Source organism: Zingiber officinale, chromosome 9B (genome assembly GCF_018446385.1).
Source record: "Zingiber officinale cultivar Zhangliang chromosome 9B, Zo_v1.1, whole genome shotgun sequence".
Taxonomy (NCBI): Eukaryota; Viridiplantae; Streptophyta; class Magnoliopsida; order Zingiberales; family Zingiberaceae; genus Zingiber; species Zingiber officinale.
The window spans coordinates 3,607,854-3,628,783 of NC_056003.1; the positions used below are offsets into that span (position 1 = coordinate 3,607,854).

Consider the following 20,930-nt stretch of genomic DNA (forward strand, 5'->3'; position numbering starts at 1 on the left):
TTAGAAAGATAGAAAATGTAGATATTTGCTCCAACATAAATGGGCTATAATGGACATTTATTTCGGGAAACATGACCACGATTGTGAGAGACAGGGGGCATTGGGAGAACGTGGCGGAGAGATATGATCTTATATAAGGTAGTCGACCCTTATAAACTAAGGTACGCACATATAATGTATCAAACTCTAATTTTTGTGATCAACTTCTCATTCTCAAAAGCCTTACTTGAACATCAGAGTGATTGCACCGGAAAACCCCTGACCTTCATTCTAACTTGCTCCTTTAGGTGTGTTCTTCATCTCAAGCACTTTGAAAAGGCTTTGCAAGACCACGTGGTATGAGGATCTCTCAGAAAGTCAACATCAGTGATATCTCACTGATAAATTGACCATCGACGTTCTCAGGTAAGATCATACTATAAAAAGAGCGACAAGTGAGCTCTCAGCTCTCCTGAACATGAGAGAAGTGACAAGGAACCTCAACAATTCCTCAAGGTGCTTGAATGACTATTTCAATATTTTCTCAACCCACAAATTAACCCAAATCTAATATGGAATGACTCATGCGAGTTGCGGGCCCCAATGGGTTGACCCAAGCGGATCGTGGGCCTGATGAGTAGATCTATCTAAATCCATTTGAAATTGATTGATAACATTTTAATCTAATATGTTTAACTTATTTGATAGGATGATCAATTGGACATCCGATGAATTGATCCGAATTGACGACTCTACGCATTGACCCGACCACGGAACATATAACACGTGAATAACATATGCCAAGTGTGAAGCACGTAGTCAAAATATCATTATTAGCTGCGTGTAGTTCGTTTGATAATTAATAATGTTATTAAACTACTTAATAAATATTTATCATTGAAACCTAAATATAGAGTAGTTTAAAAAATTCAATACTTTATTTTCTATTATAAGGAAGGTCGACAAACAAGTTCCATTTTAACTTCCAGTGAATCCACTTCTCACGAGCTTCTCTTTACTATCTCCGTGAGTTTTGATTGGGGCGCGCGAGAACACCTATATTATTGATATTTTAAAATTATAAATTATTCGTATACGACTAGAGTGTTTATGAATCACACTCAAATCTCAATAAATTCATAAGTCGGCTTTATTACGTCATCAAACGAGCTTCGAACACCACGACGCTTGCTCGGCTTGGCTCGAATACAGCCCCCCGAAGCGAGCGGCGCAGCCTCCCTTCCATCCCTCTCCTTCGTATCCTCTCTACGGCGACTCATGGCGCTTTGGGACCAGTGGGTGGAGGCGGCTCTCTCGAAGTTGGCTTCCAGGAGCCTGTTGCGTTCCACTCGCCCCATCTCCCTCTCGCCCACTCCGTCGATCGACGGGCTCGAGACGTTCGACGGGCCGCGGCATTTCGACAGGTCTTCGGTCGAGGTGGACATGGACGAATGCACCTTCAGCCAGTGGCTTTCGGAACTCCCCAACCTCGGTAATTCTCTGCAAAAGTTTTATAGCAGCGATCTTTCTCCGAAATTCGGTAGAAAACAAAATACGTTTTGACTTCTACTAGGGTTTTTCTTTGACTCCCTTTGTATTATTTATTTGCGTTTTTAATATTTAAATGCTTTTTTGGCGAAGATCGCGTTTAATCACTGTTACTGTTTTTTCGTAAAAGAAGGAAAGACTGTTAGGATGTTAACCGGATCTGGGGTTTATTGTAATTCAATTATTCATATTGACAGCAGGAGGTGAGACCAGAGGTAAGGATAAGAATGTCAGCAGGAAGCTGCTGCTTTTTTCAGGGAATGACTATATGGGTTTGAGCTTCCATCCGTCCCTGAGGAAGGCTGCTGCAAAGGTGAGACAAAATATAGCATGTAGGCGCTACTTGCAATATATTACCAAATTTATGGTACGAGATTCTTTGTGTCTCTTGTTTATTAAGATTTTGGTCCTCTATTAGGCAGCTCAAGAACATGGTATGGGTCCAAGGGGTTCTGCTTTGGTCTGTGGCTATACTAATTATCACCAACTACTTGAAAAATCTTTGGCGGAACTGAAGATGAAAGAGGTATTCATTTCTGCAAAAAAAATGTCCTTCTTGGTTTATTTTTGTTGGATTTACACTAGATAACAAGTAATGATGCATAGTCAACTGGTTAAGAATGAATTTTGAACTAGATATATCCTTTGTTTAGCCTAAAACAAAGATTGCTTTCATGTCTTAATTATATTTAATGGTGCTGAAATTTCATCTGAGCCTATCCAAGTCTTACTTCCTTAAATTGTTTTCATATATATAGTAAAGCTAAGAAAACTGCTCATGAAATTGGTTTTACAGTTAGTAAATTGATTATTTATCTTAAATGAAATTATAGTTTCTTTTAAATTTCTTTTTAACAAATTTCAGTATTTTTTCTTTCATGCATCCTGGTGAGAATTATTAATGTCGTGTTTCTTGAGATGGATAGGAAATGGGAAAGAAACAGATGTCAAAAGGGTTAGAAATGGGGTTAAAGAAAAATGGTACTGTGATTTTCTTGTATTGTTTCCCCAAGATAAAAACATATGCATACTTTTTTCTCATTGTTTCTTTAGAGGAAAGTGAGATGGTAAGAATCATTATTTTTTTTTTTTTGAAAACTTTTGAAAAATAATAATTACCAAATAAATAGCAATAATTTATTTTTTATTTCAATCGGGTTCACCTGATTTGGGCGGAAGAGAAATGAATGAAAGAGAGAGAACTCTTTCTCTCCCACCAATTTCTTCATAAAAGAAATGGAAGGTCAATTTTCCCAATTGGTGCTTTCCCTACCCTTCTTTGTTTCCCTATCCCTTTTTGCCAAAGGAAAGCTCTGTAATAGACATTTTAAGATTAGATTCTCTTAAGATCACACTTGTTTGTTCCGTATCATGAGCTTCCTATTTCTTTTGAATTTGGAATCTCATCCTCTGCAAGAATTTTTTTTATGCTATTTGTTGCATATAGATTTAATATTACCAGATTATAAACTAAATAAAATATAATAGTGATCATGGAAAATTATTTTAAAACGTCACAATGGAAAATTAGTTGCCTCTACTCTACAATCTCCAGACCTTTCTCTAATCTGTATGAATAAGCGCTTTAAAATATCATTCTTTAGATGTTTGGAAGTTAGAGCATTCATATCAGCTACCCTATCCAAATGCATAATTTAGGGTAAAAAAATTACTTTATTAAATTTGGATATCCACTTTTCACTATACCATATATCAACTTCCTTATGTTTTCTCTCTCCTCTATAATGTTTAGGGAATGGAATCCATTCCCTAAATTTAGAGAAACACTATTCATAAATGTAAAATTTAAGGAATGGATAGGGTAGTTGATGTAAAGGTTTTTTAGCTATCCTATCCAAAATTTAAGGTAAAATCTTTGGATAGGGTAACTGATGTGGATGCTCTTACAACATGTTCAGATCAACATGTAGATAGAGTGTTACTTTTTTTTCCATGCACCTTGTTCTTCAAATGTTTTTGTTGTTCTTAGGTTCATTTGGATGTATGTAATTTGTTACTAAAAACTGAAGGCTAACTGGGACTGGACAGAACTGACTAAATATGCCATTGGATAAAATGGACATTTACGCTTTCATATTTTTGTGATCTGAATTCTGTTAAGGACTAGCATTAATCTTGTAGTGGTTTAGAAGGGAAACTTTTGGTGTCTTGCTCCCTAAAAAATTGTTAGTTGCTTCAATTCTATGCAACTTTGCTGTTGTTTTTTACTTCTTTGTCCTGCTCCATTTTTGTAGTTTAGATTAACACTGCTTTTACTATGTAATTTTTCTTTCATTCTCATATTTATTTAGTATGTGTCTCTTTTGGTGAAAATGCTATATAGGATTGCCTTCTTTGCCCTACTGGATTTGCTGCCAACTTGGCTTTTATGTCAGCTCTTGGAAGCATCAGTTCTCTGTTGTCCATTAATGGCAAACCATCACAGGATGCGAGAATTGCCATTTTTTCAGATGCCTTGAATCATGCATCTATAATTGATGGGATTCGTCTTGTTGAGAGGCTGCAAGAAGCTAAAGTCTTTGTGTATAAGCATGGTGACATGGTTCATCTCAATACTTTGTTGTATGTAATAGTCAAACTTAATCTTTTCTCTGCCCACAAAAATATTTGTCTAATCTCATGGAAATTGTTTTCAACAGGTCAGGCTGCAAGATTGAAAAAAAAGTTGTCATCACTGATACGTAAGTTGCATCTGCTGAGTTCAAATGGTGTTGCCCTATGATTTTTTTGGTTTCATCTTGGTTCTGTTCTAGAAATCTTGGATTCTATAGGAATTTTGTTAGCCTTTCTAGGCTACACTCCAGAACTCTGGTACTAGTGTAGGGAACAAGTATGGATTTTTCTATCAAACACATCACATTCAAGAGGAAAATGGGGTTTAAGGAACCTTGGTGCCCAACCAAACATATTGGGTCATGTGTGCTGGAAGGAAGGGTAGTGTTCTATAAGTTTTCAATCCATGGATGCAAATGTTTTGGAATATGGCTTTTGGAAGAGTGGGAACAATTAACTGTCTATCCTTCATGACTTCAGGTTACTTAACTTTAGCTGTTCTTATAATGCAGTCTATTTAGTATGGATGGAGATTTTGCTCCAATAGCTGATCTTGTAAATCTTCGCAAGAAGCACAACTTTTTATTAGCTGTTGATGATGTGAGTATGGATGATATATCTGTTCTAAGATGTTGCTTTTGTTTTCTTTGTGTCTGGCTAAGTAATTTTAATGAAATTGGTCACAGGCTCATTCCATGCTTGTGTGTGGGAAGAATGGTGGAGGTATACTAGAAGAATATGGGTGTGAAAGTGATGTTGACATATGCATTGGCACTCTCAGTAAAGCAGTTGGTTGCCAAGGTGGTTTCATTGCATGCAGGTAGCCCTCTTGTTATATCGTTTATGCTTGTCATTCAAATATGAAATTCATTAAACATATCAGTAACAGTCATGGCAATGCAGGTTGTTGTAATAATAGTTTCAGCATTTATGTTACCTAAGAATTATTAGTTTCATTTGTTGGGAGTGTTCTTACTGGTCCACAACTGTTTATTTTACCTATTTGTGGTGTTATATTTTGATAGACTATCAACATTTGCTTTGATTCCAAAATTAAAATTAAATGGTACGGTGGTACCCTTTCACCTAAACTTGTACTCTGCATGCTTTTACCTAGAGTTGGTACCTGCAGTATTCTTTCTATATCATGCCTTGTATGAATATATCTTACCTGGAAATTACTTGTCAAGAAAAAGCAGCTTTGCAATGTGCAGTTCTTGTCATAGATAAGTAGGACATTCACCTTCCGCTAAACTTCAAATGATGATTAACATCCTCCATTTCTCAAGGATAATTCTGTGTTCCTCTTATCATTTCTGCACATTCTTTTTTAAATTTTGATTGGATCTATCCTAATTCCAGTCCTTTGTATAAGTCAAATCAACTGCTCTATTCTAAGAGTCTTTGATTTATTCAAATTATATCTATCTTCATTCCGTATCATCTCCCACCTTTTTGTAATGTAATCATTCAAAATTTTACATTTTAACAATAAGGAGTGATAATAACCAAAATCTCTAATTCCTTTGAACTTTGTTGATTATTTAGGATTAATTTTGTACAAATTTGCAGCAGCATGAAAGCTTCAAGCGCTTGTAAAGTTATTATTGAAAAATGAATTCTATGATCACAAAATATAGTAAAGCCATGGCAAATAGTTCTCAAATGACCAAAAAAGACCTGCTTTAAGATGCAAGTCCTTATATAATATGTATATTATATGTATAAGCAAGTCACTGTATAAATTGTGACACTATTAAGTGAGAGGACAAAATTGTTGGGATATATCACATTTCTAATAAAGAAAATTTTCTTTTAATTATAACAATGTTATTTGAGATTTTTTAAAACAAATTTTTCATGAAGTTTTAAAACGATTAACCTTAGGAGAATCTTTTTTCTCCACTCTTCCATATGCAACTTTGGACATTTTGATCTCCATAAGTTCTAGGCTTCTAGCTACTAAATAGAGTTTCTTAGAACACAAAAGGAATACCCAAAATCACATAACACTAAATAAACTAATATCCTTTAGATTTCATTGACCCCTGATATGCTGATTTGGCAGCCTGAACATGAAGGCATGTCCCTGTGTCAGTGACATGATGGACAATCTTAATCTTGCAATAGCTAGTTGACTACAAGTACCTATGATTGTGGTATACCCATTAATGGAGTTTATTCTCCTTTCCCACTTATCCAAGATATCATAATTTTTTTTTGGATCATTATGAATCATTGACCATAATTTTTTTTTTTGGATCATTATGAATCTTTGACGAACTCCGTCCATGACGAACCAGTCATGACCGATCCCAAGCCTGGATAAAGGAGGAGGGTTGCATTACATTGCCGTTAAAACTATGACAAATGTTCAATGAATAGATCCATTAAATTATTATGATAATGTTAGGTTGTTCCCTGGAAGGAATGCGTTGCAGGGTCCGATTATAACGTCTCGGCAAAGACTTCTACATCTCCAGAACTCGAGTGTAGTGCTAAATATGTAAGAGTTCACGTTGAGAATTTGGGTATAGTGTTAAATAGGCAAGAGTTCTCACACCATAGGTTGGATAAGAATAAATGTGATAGGAAAACTAATAGTCTAAAATTTGGAACATGGAATATCGAAATCCTCACGGGTAAATCAATGGAGGTAGTAGATATAATGAGTAGGAGAAGAATTCGTATTTTGTGTGTATAGGAGACAAAATAGGTAGGTGAGATGACAAAAATGATAGAGAACTTAGGTTTTAAGTTATGGTACACAGGAAAGAATAAAGCAAGAAATGGAGTGGGTATTGTTGTAGTTCGTTAAAGAATGAAGTTGTAGGAGTAGTTAGAAAAGAGGATCGAATTATAACCCTTAAGATAATAGTGGCGAAGGAAATTATGAACATAATTAGCGTACATGCATTGCAAGTAGGATTAGATAAAGCTAAATTAAGGTTTTGGGACGATTTAGATGAAGTATTACAAAACATTTTGCCAAATGAAATGATTTTAATAGGAGGTGATCTAAATAAGCATGTCAGAGTGAAAAATGAGGAATATAAGAGGATACATGGAGGTTATGGGTTTGGAACGAGAAATGAAGAAGGGAACACTATATTTGATTTTGCGATAGCATATGGCCTTATATTAACTAATATATTTTTTAAGAAAAGAGAAGAACACTTAGTCATGTTCAAAAGTAGGAATAATAAATTGCAAATTAACTTTCTTATGGTTAGGAAGAAGGATAAAAAGATCTGTAAAGATTGCAAGGTCATTCCTGGAGAAAACTTAACTATCAATATAGGTTAGTAGTGTTGGATATACGTCTCAAGCATAATATCAATAAAAAGAAAATATATACAACTCCTAAAATTAAGTGGTGGAAATTAAAGGATGAGAAAAAAATTAAAGAGAAGGTAGGAGTACAAGTATTGGGTGAAATATATGGTGACTTTAATACGACATGGGATAAGATAATATCAAAATTGAAAATAGTAGTTAAGAGTGTACTCGATGAGTCAAAGGAACATGCACCACTAAATAAGGAATCTTGGTGGTGGAATGAGAAAATATAAGAAAAAGTGAAGGAAAAACGAACAGCTTATAGAAATTATATATTTGTAAGAACGAGGGAAATTTAAAAAAATATACAATAGCCAAGAAAGAGGCTAAGAAAGTAGTGAATGAAGCAAAAAAATGAAACTTTTGAACGATTATATCAAAAATTGGGCACAAAAGAAAGGGAAAAAGATATTTATAGAATAGCTAAAGTGAGAGAAAGGAAGACAAGAGATCTTATCCAAATAAAATATATTAAAGATGAATGTAATAGAGTACTAGTAAACAATAGAGAAATAAAAGAGCGATGGAAGAGATATTTTCATCAACTTTTTAATAAAGGTTTAGGTGACTAACTTAACTTAGGTAATTTAAGTAAGGAAAATTAGTTTAAAAATTTAAATTTTTATCGTAGAATTCAAACTTCAGAAGTAGAACAAACTTTAAATGGGATGCACAACGGAAAAACTGTTGGACCAGATGATATTCTGATAGAGGTATGGAAGTGCTTAGGGAAATAAGATATTGAATGACTTACAAAATTATTTAACATGATATTGAAAACGAAAAAAATGTCTAATCAATGGAGGGTAAGTACTCTAGTTCTCATATATAAGAGTAAGGGAGACGTATAAAATTGTGCAAGGGGTATTAAACTAATGAGTCATATCATGAAATTTTTAGAAAAAATAATAGAAAAAAGATTAAGAAAGGAGACAGACTGAAAATTAATTTGGGTTCATGTCTGGAAGGTCAACAATAGAAAATATACATCTTCTTAGACAATTAATTGAAAAATATCGGGAGCAAAAATAAGATTCACACATGATATTCATTGACTTAGAAAAAAACTTATGATAGAGTCGCAAGAGAAATTTTATGGAGAATTCTAAAAAAAAAGAGGTGTTAGTATAACATATATTGAACTAATTAAGGATATGTACGAGAATGTAACAACCAGAGTAAAAACTTCAGGCAGAATAACTTAAGTATTTCCAATAAAAATAGGGTTACATCAAGAACACTAATTATGGATGAACTCACTACACACATTCCAGACACAATACCGTGGTGTATGTTACTTGCAGATGATATTGTTTTGATAGATGAACCACGTGAATGAGTAAATGCTAAATTAGAATCTTGGTAGGAAACACTAGAAGGGAAAAATTTTAGGCTTAGTAGAATAAAGACAGAATATATGGAATTTAAGTTTAGCAATATTAGACTTAATGAGACAATTATTAAGATAGGAGACGATGAGTTGCCCAGAACTGAGAGTTTTAAATATTTAGGATCATTTTTGCAAAACGATAGAGGGATTGAGAGAGATGTCTTATATAGAATACAAGCAGGATGGTTGAAATAGAGGAGCGTTGGGTGTTTTATGTGACCGTAAAATACCTCTAAAACTTAAAGAAAAGTTCTACAAAATTGCAGTTAGACCTGCTATGTTATATGAAGTTGAATATTGAGCTATGACTCGAGCACATGAGCAGAAAATGAGAGTTGCAAAGATAAAGATGTTAATGTTAATGTGGATGTGTGGACATATGAGGATGGATAGAATAAGAAATGAGAACATTAGACAGAAAGTCGGAGTTGCCATCTATTAAGGAAAAACTCCGAGAGATACGTTTAAGATGATATAGATATGTACTTAGGCGACCAATAAATACTCTAGTTAGGTGATGTGAAACTATGACAGACACATATATCAAATGAGAAAGAGGAAGACCAAAGAAGACTTGGTTAGCAACAATAAAATAAGATAAAATTTATTTAAGTATAGATGATGATATCGTAGGAGCTAGAGCTCAATGGCATAAAAGGATCCATATAGCCGACCCCATCTAGTGGGATAAGGCTTGGTTGTTATTGTTGTATTATGAATATATGACACATTCTTTTAACTTTGATCCTTTTTGTTCCTACGCAAGTTTAGTGCTTATAATGTAGGATTTTTGTTAGATTGATAATTGTGGATATTATCTAGATTCATCTCTTTCAGCACAGTTGAGCTATATCTAGGTGGAACTTACCCTTGTTAAGGGCATGCATGGTGAACTTAACAAATTTGTTACATGAGTGATTTCCTATAAAAGAAATATCTAACAGTTAACACTTATTGTACAGCAATAAATGGAAACAACTAGTGCAGTCAAGGGGTCGCTCCTTCATATTCTCAACTTCACTTCCAGTGCCTGTTGTTGCAGCTTGTCATGGTATTTAGTTTCTGGAGTTGTCTCACATGCATATCTTTCCATAAAACAACTTTTCTGAACTTATCTGAGGCCTTTGTTGTTGTAAGCATATGCTTTTTTTGTGGGTTCTGTGTTGGTTCTTGAGGTCCATATTTCAGTGCATTAGAAGAAAACAAACACCATATTTAGCAGCTCCATATCACCAATCATGTGAATTCATTGTATTTGCCTCTAAATTGTTCTTACTAACAATTACTGTTACTGAGATCATTTTTCTAAAAAAACTATAAAAGTTGTTATACTGAAAATTCGAATAGACACTGTTGTGTGCATTATCAGTTAAGAGGAAAAGAGACATTGTTTCCACATTTTAACTCTTGGGCGGCGTTTTAAAGCCGTTAACTTGAGAACTGGGAGTCAACCTGCTCTGGTTGGATTAGTAGGACAAGTCCAGTAGCACTCTAGGTTCGGGCTTGGTTAAACTTCAAAATTAGGAACCAGTAGGCTGCCAGTTCATTCACTGGTTCAGTTTTAAAACACTGCTTTTGAGTCTTTCTTTCTTTGCCTTATGGTTTACAAAACCCTTCATGTAAAAATATTGAACTTGGAAATTTCTTCACACCAAGATGATATGTCCTTGCAGCTGCTCTTTTTGTGGCAAGAAAGGAGAAGTGGAGGCAAATTGCAATTTGGAACAGGGTGCATGAATTCAATGTTCTGACCCAAATGAACATCACAAGTCCAATAATTTCTCTGGTTATTGGTAGCGAAAAGGCGGCACTCAGTGCTAGCAGGTGACATTCTTTCTTGCCTCAGTGAAGTTATTCCATATGATAGTATTAGTTCTTGTGCCTGATGTGTCAACTCCTGTCCAGGCATATGCTTCAATCTGGTTTTCATATAACCGCTATCAGGCCGCCTACAGTTCCTCCAAATTCTTGCAGGTAGAGTTCTAAGTATATTGAGTCTAAGTGGTTGGTCACAGTTTCATTGTTAATCTCGTGATTTGATTGCCGACAGGTTGCGGATTACACTCAGTGCTTCCCATTCTTTCGACGATGTCAAAAGGCTCGTTTCTGCTTTATCCCGCTGGTTTAGTTTCCCAGCTGTCGGTGACAATGCTCAAATAGCTTCGAAACTCTGAAAGTTATAGCAGCTTTATTAGGAGAACATTAGGTACCAAGGATTATAAGATCATAAATATCTATAGATAGGAAATACATTCAAATTGGAAACTAAGAAATCCATAGTTCAGATACCAATGAACTTTGCATTGGAGTTTGTCAGATTAGCCGATCCATTTTCTATTCAGACGGAAACAAGTAGGGCCAAACTGTATTTCGTTCCAATTTCTGGCATTGCAAATCATAGTTATACTGTACAAATGGAATGGACTGGACTACACTACCTGACCTTTTTCCGGTTGGTACATAAGAGTTTTATCCTGCATTATAATAGACTATTTATGTGATTTGAACTCATGATCATGAGGTCCCACGATAATAATTTTATCATTACTTAAAGTTTCTAACTTCTTGTATGGTTTTTTTTTTCTCGTGCAAATAAAAGTCTCACATTGGTCGTGTATATTTCACATTGCCTAGTTGCCACCCATAAGGCCATAACAATCACTAATCACTAACAATTTCTTTAAACCAAATAGAGATGAATAGAACTGAAGTCATTCTGTCAATAACATTTATGTTGAGCTTCTTGTTGGATGATATCTGTTTATCGTAACGAGATCATCTATGTGAGTCCCTGTGTTTGATTTTCAGCTTGTCGATATGCAAATTCTTTGATCTCAAGTTGATTTTCGCTAAATGAGAGTTTCAACAAGCTTCTAGGTTCAAGTTCCAATTGTCCTCTTGGGGCGATGTGATAGTTGAGATATGGAGCATTGTCACATGAGGTTTTGAAGTTAAAATTCGGTGCATCCGAATATACCTTTTCTCATGTCTTTGTCATTTTATACTAATGAACAGTAATATCTATGATTTATCTTTTCTGTATTAATCTAAAAATGAATTGACGAAAATACTAAGATGAACAAATCACCTTTTACCATATGTTCAAGTTCCAGTTAAATAAAATTAAGCCAAACTCACTCAAATTGTATCTTGAATAATGCTTTAGACTGAAATTGATAATATACATATTCGTTAGCAAGCAACAGCTCAACTCGGATTCGGGTCTCTGTTGGATCCAGCTAGACTCCGACCTGATCCGCAAACGCGTCCAGGAAGCAGGAGGGCATTTTCGTCAAAAGACTACGTCCGCCACTCTTTATAAGCGCCTGTTAGGGTTTGGAGCCAAAATCTGGCCGGGGTCTCTTCAGCCGCTCTCTCGTAGTCAGAGGTGAGAAACCACCCTGCTCAAAAGTTTTGCTTTTGCCATCGTGCCCGTCTTCGTTCTTGATCTGCACTTGTGTTTGTCTTCTCTGGTTACAATAAGGTAGATGTAAGTGGGTTTATTCGTTCTCGTTTTAAATTTTCCAAGCATTTTGATGTTTTTTTCCCCGAATCAAATTTCATTTTCGTTTTTTTTTTCTGTACCAATTAGATCTGTGACAGGGATAAACAATTTCATTTTAACTAGCTAAATTTTTGATAAAGCGTCAAGTTTTGTACTGTTATTTTTCTTCTTTTGATGATGTCGTGCTTGATATCGTCATATTTTCTTCCTTTACATTCGAGTCTTAATTTGGCTTATGACGACGGTAGGTAAGATGTCTCACCGGAAATTTGAGCACCCAAGGCATGGATCTCTTGGATTTCTTCCTCGGAAGCGTGCGTCTCGTCACCGTGGAAAAGGTAGCAAGGGGAAACTACCATCTTGACTGATATGTTGTCACCCGTTTTAATTAGATTCTATACGCTATGCAATTTATCTGTCAGTTTTTTTTCTTCTTATTGCTCGTGTTTAATTATTTTGATTAATGTCCGTATGTTTCAACTTAAGTTGATCACATTTCTAATACTTCTTTTTTTTTTTGCTAAAACTTCTGAAAATCTAGTATGTCTTCCAGTATATCACCTCAAATCTCTTTACAATATTTCTCGTGAGATGAGTTTCAAACAATCAGAAGAGAAGTCTTCCATCGAAACTACCATCTTGACTGATGTTGTCACCCATTTTAATTAGATTCTATACGCTATGCAATTTATCTGTCAGTTTTTTTTATTACTCGTGTTTAATTATTTTAATTAATGCCCGTATGTTTCAACTTAAGCTGATCACATTTCTAATACTTCTTTTTTTTTTGCTAAAACTTCTGAAAATCTAGCATGTCTTCCAGTATATCACCTCAAATCTCTTTACAATATTTCTCGTCAGATGAGTTTCAAACAATCAGAAGAGAAGTTCATTTAGTTGGATTCACCTAGAAAACAACAGACATCTGTCTCCAGTTTTGATAAATCTAGCACCAGAACAATTTTGAATGGATGCTAGACTTTTTATATTGGTGTAACTTAACTCACACTCCTATCCAGTTGTAAAGTATGTTAAATTAGGGGTTCTCACGAGGCAGAGATCCTGTGGTAATTTGAGAAATGACATTGTTTGTCTGATATTCCTGTATTTTGGTTGTGTAGTAGTATTTGTTCCACGAGACTATATTTTTATCGTGTACAGCTATAAAATATTCTTCTGCTAATTGCTTTGATCATTTCTTTCTTTTTGTTTTTTTGGCAAGTTGGTAGTTGCAACTCACTTGCTAGACTGTATGATTAATAGTGTTTTGGCCTTTTATTAGAATAGTTGAAATAGTGATGCTTGGCATTTGTTTATGGTTAAATGGTTTTCCATGTGGTTCATTTTCCACTCAGTTTTTGTGGGTCATTTGTCAATGTAGTGAAGTCTTTCCCAAAGGATGATCCAAAGAAGCCCTGCAAGTTGACTGCATTCCTTGGCTACAAGGCAGGAATGACCCATATTGTACGTGAGGTTGAGAAACCAGGATCAAGTAAGTGTTCATCATGTGTGTTTCTTGGAGCCCTAGTTTCTTCTAATAATGGCTTATTTGCTTTTTAGAAAGCGTTGTTAACTTTCAACTGTAATCTTATGGTTTTTAATATGAAATTCATCTGCTAAACATGATTTTTTCTCTTTATCACTTGTAGAACTTCACAAGAAGGAAACATGTGAGGCAGTGACTATCATAGAGACTCCACCTATGGTTGTAGTTGGACTGGTTGCTTACGTGAAGACACCACATGGTCTTCGTTCACTCAATACTGTGTGGGCTCAGCATTTAAGTGAGGAAGTCAGGAGGAGATTCTACAAGAACTGGTACAAGAGCAAGAAGACTGCTTTCACAAAGTACTCTAAGAAGTATGACAGTGAGGAAGGAAAGAAAGAAATTAATGGACAACTAGAAAAGATGAAAAAATATGCATCTGTTATTCGTGTCCTGGCTCATACTCAGGTACTTCTGGAAGATAATGGTTCTCTTAACAGTTAATCAAGTAGTCCTTGCCAACTTATAATGGTTTGCTGTAGATGATTGGAAAATTTTCACCTATTATCATTTACTTTGTATTGTGGTTAGAAATGATGTTGACAGAAGTTTGTTATACAAAATGCAAACTTGAGATCACTCGATATTTTGTAAATTGGCCGACCAGTTCAACCAGAAACCAGATCCCACACTAGCCTTGGTTAGGCCAAAAGAGTTGAGAACGTTTCAGAACCAATGAAAACTTGCAAAACCTGTGCAACCTGAGTCAATTAGTTGATCCCTTTCTCTTGGATCTTTTAAAATTAACAATTGGAAATTATAACTACTCATCCTTTTCCAAGGTCACTAACAGTACTATGTTATTCTTTTACCAGAATCAACTTATGCTTGTCTTTCTTATACTACAGATTAGGAAGATGAAAGGTCTGAAACAAAAGAAAGCTCACCTGATGGAGATCCAGGTTAATGGAGGAACTGTAGCACAGAAGGTGGATTTTGCTTATAACTTTTTTGAAAAGCAAATCCCGCTTGATGCTGTCTTCCAGAAGGATGAGATGATTGATATTATTGGTGTGACAAAAGGTAAAGGTTATGAAGGTGTGGTCACTCGTTGGGGTGTCACTCGCCTTCCACGCAAGACACACAGGGGATTGCGCAAGGTTGCCTGTATTGGTGCCTGGCATCCTGCAAGAGTATCTTATACTGTTGCACGGGCTGGACAGAATGGCTACCATCATCGTACTGAAATGAACAAGAAGATATACAAGATTGGTAAATCTGGAGATGAGACACATAATGCCATGACCGAGTTTGACAGGTATTTTCTCAATTCCATTTATTGTCTTTCAATTTTTTTTTGGGTTTTCTTTCTTAATGTTGAATTAGACCTATCTTTTGAAGTTAACAATCATGAATTTCTTAGTTGTTTCCTGATCAAACACAAGGCACTTGGAGCCAAGACTAACTATAAAAACACTACCGTGAACATTCTCAACAAATCTAACTTTGGTTTATTGCACAGAACTGAGAAGGACATTACACCAATGGGTGGTTTTCCTCACTACGGTATTGTAAAAGATGACTATATTATGATCAAGGGTTGTTGTGTTGGGCCAAAGAAGAGAGTGGTTACTCTTCGCCAATCCCTTTTGAAGCAGACTTCTCGTGTGGCCCTTGAGGAGATCAAGCTGAAGTTCGTAGATACATCGTCAAAGTTTGGCCATGGGCGTTTCCAGACAACTCAAGAGAAGCAAAAATTCTATGGCAAAGTGAAGGCTTAATTTATCATTCAGGCTACTGAAAATCTGTAATCTGAGACATGGTCCTTCGATATTGAATGGCTACTCCTGCCTCTAGCATTTAAGGATCGCAGGTCTTTACTCTTGGGATTTGATATCTGACAATTTTATTCTGTTTTCTATAAAATTTTCCATGAACTCTTTCATCATTGCTTGCAAATTGCCAGGAATAATCAGCATTTGATTTTGTGACCCAAGTGGTGTATATGTATGGATGCATATTCAATTCTTAGTTCTAAAGGTTGTGATTAGATAATTTCTTTTCTGCACTGTTTGTAACTTGTCGATGATTCTGGGATCTGCCTTTGGCCAGATCTTCATTTCGTTTGCCTTCCCTGCCTTTCAAAGGGATGTGAAAGAAATGTTAGATTGTTGCAGGGATTGCCCCTGATCCTCACAATGCTGTTTGAGTTTCTTAGGATGGTCGGAGCTTTTCAGAGTTGAGTTGTTCCAGCAATCCGATGGTTTTTCCAGCAGCTCGACTTCTGCTGCTCCCTCGCTTATTCTCAAGCGTTTATAATATATACTTTTTATGTCTTTAAACTGATTAAAATGACAGTATATGTTATATTTGATCATTTCACAATGTAATGAGATGTAAACGAGAAATGATGTCGTTTGAAAATTTTACTTTGTCGCTTTAATTAAAAATTCATTGGTATTTTTTTTCAAGTTGCATTTTAAAAAAAAATAAATAAATCTTATAACATGTTAAATTAAGTTTTTACATAAAAAAATTTAATGCAAACTTTATAAATAATCGTGTTGGCTTGATAATTATTACAACCCACAATGTAACGTGGAGGAAAATAGCAAAAACGCCCCTTTGTAAAATTTTCTGTCATTGTTGCAAAAACCTGTTGTTTATGACAAAAAAACATAATATTTTGCATGGATTGAAGCTTAATGTAAATAAATAAATAAATAAATATATAAATAATATATATATATATATATATAGGTATTTATAAATTCATTCATGAGCGGGTTGGAATTTTAATATCTCTTTTCCTGTCTGAAAGTGATGATGAAGATATACCGGATAGATGACTTTACTATTGACTTGAGAAGACTCTGAGTTGGTAAAAAATGACTTCGAGCGGCCATGCGTATCAACAAGAATATCAACAACTAGGTCATGAAAGGATTTCGACGCAGGTACTCTGACGCTCAAATCAGTGATCGATCGAGTAAAAAATAATGAATAGCGTAAGCATAATGTAGCATATGCGTAGCGTTCGCGTACCTATACCGGTAGATGGAGACTCTTTTTATAGTGTTACTATTTTCTCTATGCATGAATCTTAATGCATTGCCAAAAAAGTATATACCTTAAAAATGTTCTGACATCTTTTTCAAAATGAACCCTCAATCTATGCATTTTGCAAGGTAGAAACTTCTAGTGCACAACTGGCATAGCAAATATTCCCTTGATTCTCTGACAATTGTTGCACAAAACAACATGGAGAAACATTAGGTCGTTGGGTTGAGGGCCCCTTATCATACTTATCTGGTAAATTGATTGAGTCTCTTCTGTAGTCCGATTGGATGTCGCTTATAGAAGCCAGGTCAAATTTAATGAATGCTATTCGGGACTTGGTCTTCGCTCGACATCTCTACCTGGACAAAGAGTTCGGTCAGACCAAGTGTTCAGCTTGCCCGATCGGACCATAGGTATAATCGACTAGATCACCTGATCGAAATTGTTGACCTTGTTATTCCAAGTGACACGGAGGACTCAACTCGGGGTTTCGTCAGTATTGAGGGACTCAGGACCCGATTGGTTAGACCACTCGGTCGTGATATAAATGATCGAGCTTGCACCGAGTGTTAATTCCTCTTTGACTTAGACGACTACATTACCTAACTTTCTTGACTTTGACCCGACCTCATGGACTCACATTATTCGCCGTATCACAAGCATCGCCTTCAAGTATAGTCGAAGGATGCTATAAACTCAACTAATTAGACACTTGTGTTTCTTGTGTCTTTTGTTTGCCGCTCAAACATTCGATCCAGGTTCCACCGCTCGGTATCGAGATAATAATAATAATAATAATAATAATAATAAATAAATAAATAAATCACGTGCATATATATATATATATATATATAGGTATTTATAAATTCATTTATGAGTGGGTTGGAATTTTAATATCTCTCTTCCTGTATGAAAGTGGTGATGATGACATACTGGACAGATGACTTTATTATTGATCTTGCGAAGACTCTGAGTTGGTAAAAAATGACTTCGAGTGGTCATGCGTATCAACAAGAACGTCAACAACCATGTCATGAAAGGATCTTGACGCAGGTACTCTGATGCTCAAATCAGTGATCGATCGAGTAAAAAATAATGAATAGCTGAAGCATAATGTAGCATATGCGTAGCGTTCGTGTACCTACGCTGGTAGATGGAGACTCCTTTTATAGTGTTACTATTTTCTCTATGCATGAATCTTAATGCATTGCCAAAAATGTATATACCATAAAAATGTTCTGACATCTTTTCCAAAATGAACCCGCAATCTATGCATTTTGCAAGGTAGAAACTTCTAGTGCACAACTGGCATAGCAAATATTCCCTTGATTCTCTGATAATTGTTGCACAAAACAACATAGAGAAACATTAGGTCGTTGGGTTGAGGGCCCCTTATCATACTTATCTGGCAAATTGATTGAGTCTCTTCTGAAACCCGATTGGATGTAGCTTATAGAAGCCAGGTCAAATTTAATGAATGCTATTCGGGACTTGGTCTTCGCTCGACATCTCTCAAAGAGTTCGGTCAGACCAAGTGTTCAGCTTGCCCGATCGGACCATAGGTCTAATCGACTAGATCACCTGATCGAAATTGTTGACCTTGTTATTCCAAGTGACGCTGAGGACTCAACTCGGGGTTTCGTCAGTATTGAGGGACTCAAGACCCGATTGGTTAGACCACTCGGTCGTGATATATATGACCGAGCTTGCACCGAGTGTTAATTCCTCTTTGACTTAGATGACTACATTACCTAACTTTCTTGACTTTGACCCGACCTCATGGACTCACATTATTTGCCGTATCACAAGCATCCTCTTCAAGTATAGTCGAAGGATGCTATAAACTCAACTAATTAGACACTTGTGTTTCTTGTGTTTTTTGTTTGCCGCTCAAACATTTGATCCAAGTTCCACCGCTCGGTATTAAGATGACATCACACTAGTAACTTGAAAATTGGGGGCATCACTTACCATTAATGCTTAGTATGATGAGCACACAATTTTATCATAAGTGTACTTACCACCTGCAACTTGATGCTAAGGTAGTAGCGTTCGAGACATAGGCGTGTGAGCAGACACACTTATAACTCGCTCAAATGGTCCGAGAGTTTGAGACTTGGTTGTGAGAATAAGCTTACTTATAACTTGACTAAATGACACGAGAGTTTGCGACTTGGTCGTGAGAGAAAGCTTACTTATAATTTAGCTAAACGACACGAGAGTTTGAGACTTTGTTGTGAGAGCAAGCTCACTTATAACTTGGCCGAACAACACGAGATTCTGGAACTTAGTTGTGAGAGCAAGCTTACTTATAACTCGGTCGAACAACGTGAGAGTATGAGATTTAGCCATGAGAGTATGCTCACTTATACACTAAGAAAAACTCTTATTAAAAACGATTTTTCACTATTGTCGTAGGCTCAAAAAATTATTGTTAAAAGTAGCGCTCAAAGATAACAGTTAAAAATTGTTATCTTTTGATTAATGATAACAGTGTGACAACGGTTAAAAACTATTGTCATTTGATCAAAGATATCAGTTTGATAATGGTTAAAAATTATTATTTTTTATTGTGTTTTGCATCATTTTAAAATTATTGTCTTATTTAAATAATGCATTTATAACACCATTGTCTTATATTTAAAGATAAATTGTTTAAATTAAAAAATATTAGGCTAACAACACTTCAACTATATTTTAAATAAATCTTATATAAAATCAACTTAAACATCATCAAAGTATCATTATCAAGAACCTACATGCATGAATTACAATGGATGTGTCATCCATAGACTTGTAATATACCAATAATTAAACTAAAAAAGTATGCAGCCACATATTCCACAAACTTCTGTGCCAAGTTTACAAAAAATAGTACCCACAACAGATAGAGAATCATGCATACGAATTACAAAATATCTTATATTATTGGATCAAATTTCTCAGCATATGCATCTTCTAAGATATCATTTCCTGCCTAAAACAAAAATCACGTAATTTTAATCCAATTCAACAACCACTATAACAAAAATACTAACAATAGAAGGTGGATTCCATGAGAAAAAATTGCCCCTAATTCCTAACAACAACATAACCCATTATAAGAATACCCTACAAAAGACATGTTCCACTATCATATCTTACTAAGTTTCTGTTAAATTTTAAGCTACCGAAATCCCTTACAAGATAAAATGGGCTAATGACTATTACAATTTGTCACCACCAAACAATCACCTAGTTCAAGATGACAAACCAACAATTTAAGTAAAATACAAATTATGAGATCTTATCATATCATTAAAAAAAACTTGATCTAATCCTTACTCATGTTGGATATAAGTGATGTGAATGGAGAAGAGGTGGAAGAGGAAAGATGCTCCATTGTGAATGAGACTTTAGTCCCACATTGAGAGTTTTATGACATGTTGGTTGGTTTATATTGATTCACATACATTGAGGATGTAAACAAATACATGGGGAGAGACTCTCTCTCATATGTGGGTGTGCAAGGGGTGTAGGGGGGGTGCAAATATATAGGGCTTGGATTGTACTGAACTATGTTGACTCGTGTGTAGGCATGATTTGCGATCGTTGAAAGTCGGATTGGTCGGAATAAAATTTGCCAAAGTGAAATGACCAATATTTTACCACGTAAATCTTTTGCTGCTGTGTAACGGATGCAGAATCAAAATGGTCGAGTGATAATGAGTGAAACGGCGGACATTTCACTGCTTAGCGAATAATCAGGTAGAGGGCACCCAACAACACAAGCAGAAGCTCTCCATCTTCGTTGACTCGTATGTAGGCACGATTTGCGATCGCTGAATGTCGGATTGGTCGGGGTAAATATATAGGGCTTGGATTGTACTGAACTATGTTGACTCGTGTGTAGGCATGATTTGCGATCGTTGAAAGTCGGATTGGTCGGAATAAAATTTGCCAAAGTGAAATGACCAATATTTTACCACGTAAATCTTTTGCTGCTGTGTAACGGATGCAGAATCAAAATGGTCGAGTGATAATGAGTGAAACGGCGGACATTTCACTGC

General features: G+C 35.5%; 2 protein-coding genes across 3 annotated transcripts; both read left to right on the plus strand.

The window, feature by feature from the left end:
- The first annotated feature begins 1,130 nt into the window (after nucleotides 1–1,130).
- On the plus strand, nucleotides 1,131–11,312 carry LOC122023484 (8-amino-7-oxononanoate synthase-like). Of its 2 annotated transcripts, none has more exons than XM_042581606.1 (11): nucleotides 1,131–1,471; nucleotides 1,725–1,840; nucleotides 1,946–2,053; nucleotides 3,872–4,110; nucleotides 4,188–4,229; nucleotides 4,614–4,701; nucleotides 4,788–4,921; nucleotides 9,793–9,881; nucleotides 10,504–10,654; nucleotides 10,736–10,804; nucleotides 10,881–11,312. In XM_042581606.1, exons 1-11 carry the CDS (start codon nucleotides 1,258–1,260, stop codon nucleotides 11,002–11,004), a joined length of 1,374 nt encoding a protein of 457 aa, XP_042437540.1. In that variant the 5' UTR covers nucleotides 1,131–1,257; the 3' UTR covers nucleotides 11,005–11,312. The 2 variants fall into 2 exon arrangements, with proteins under 2 accessions (XP_042437540.1, XP_042437541.1); XM_042581607.1 differs by having other exon boundaries at nucleotides 1,132–1,471; nucleotides 1,728–1,840.
- A 754-nt stretch (nucleotides 11,313–12,066) lies between these two features.
- On the plus strand, nucleotides 12,067–15,769 carry LOC122023485 (60S ribosomal protein L3-like). The gene is made up of 6 exons (XM_042581609.1): nucleotides 12,067–12,218; nucleotides 12,584–12,673; nucleotides 13,717–13,827; nucleotides 13,985–14,289; nucleotides 14,730–15,139; nucleotides 15,344–15,769. The coding sequence occupies exons 2-6, from the start codon at nucleotides 12,589–12,591 to the stop codon at nucleotides 15,600–15,602; spliced, it is 1,170 nt and encodes a 389-aa protein (XP_042437543.1). The 5' UTR covers nucleotides 12,067–12,218; nucleotides 12,584–12,588; the 3' UTR covers nucleotides 15,603–15,769.
- Nucleotides 15,770–20,930: the final 5,161 nt, after the last annotated feature.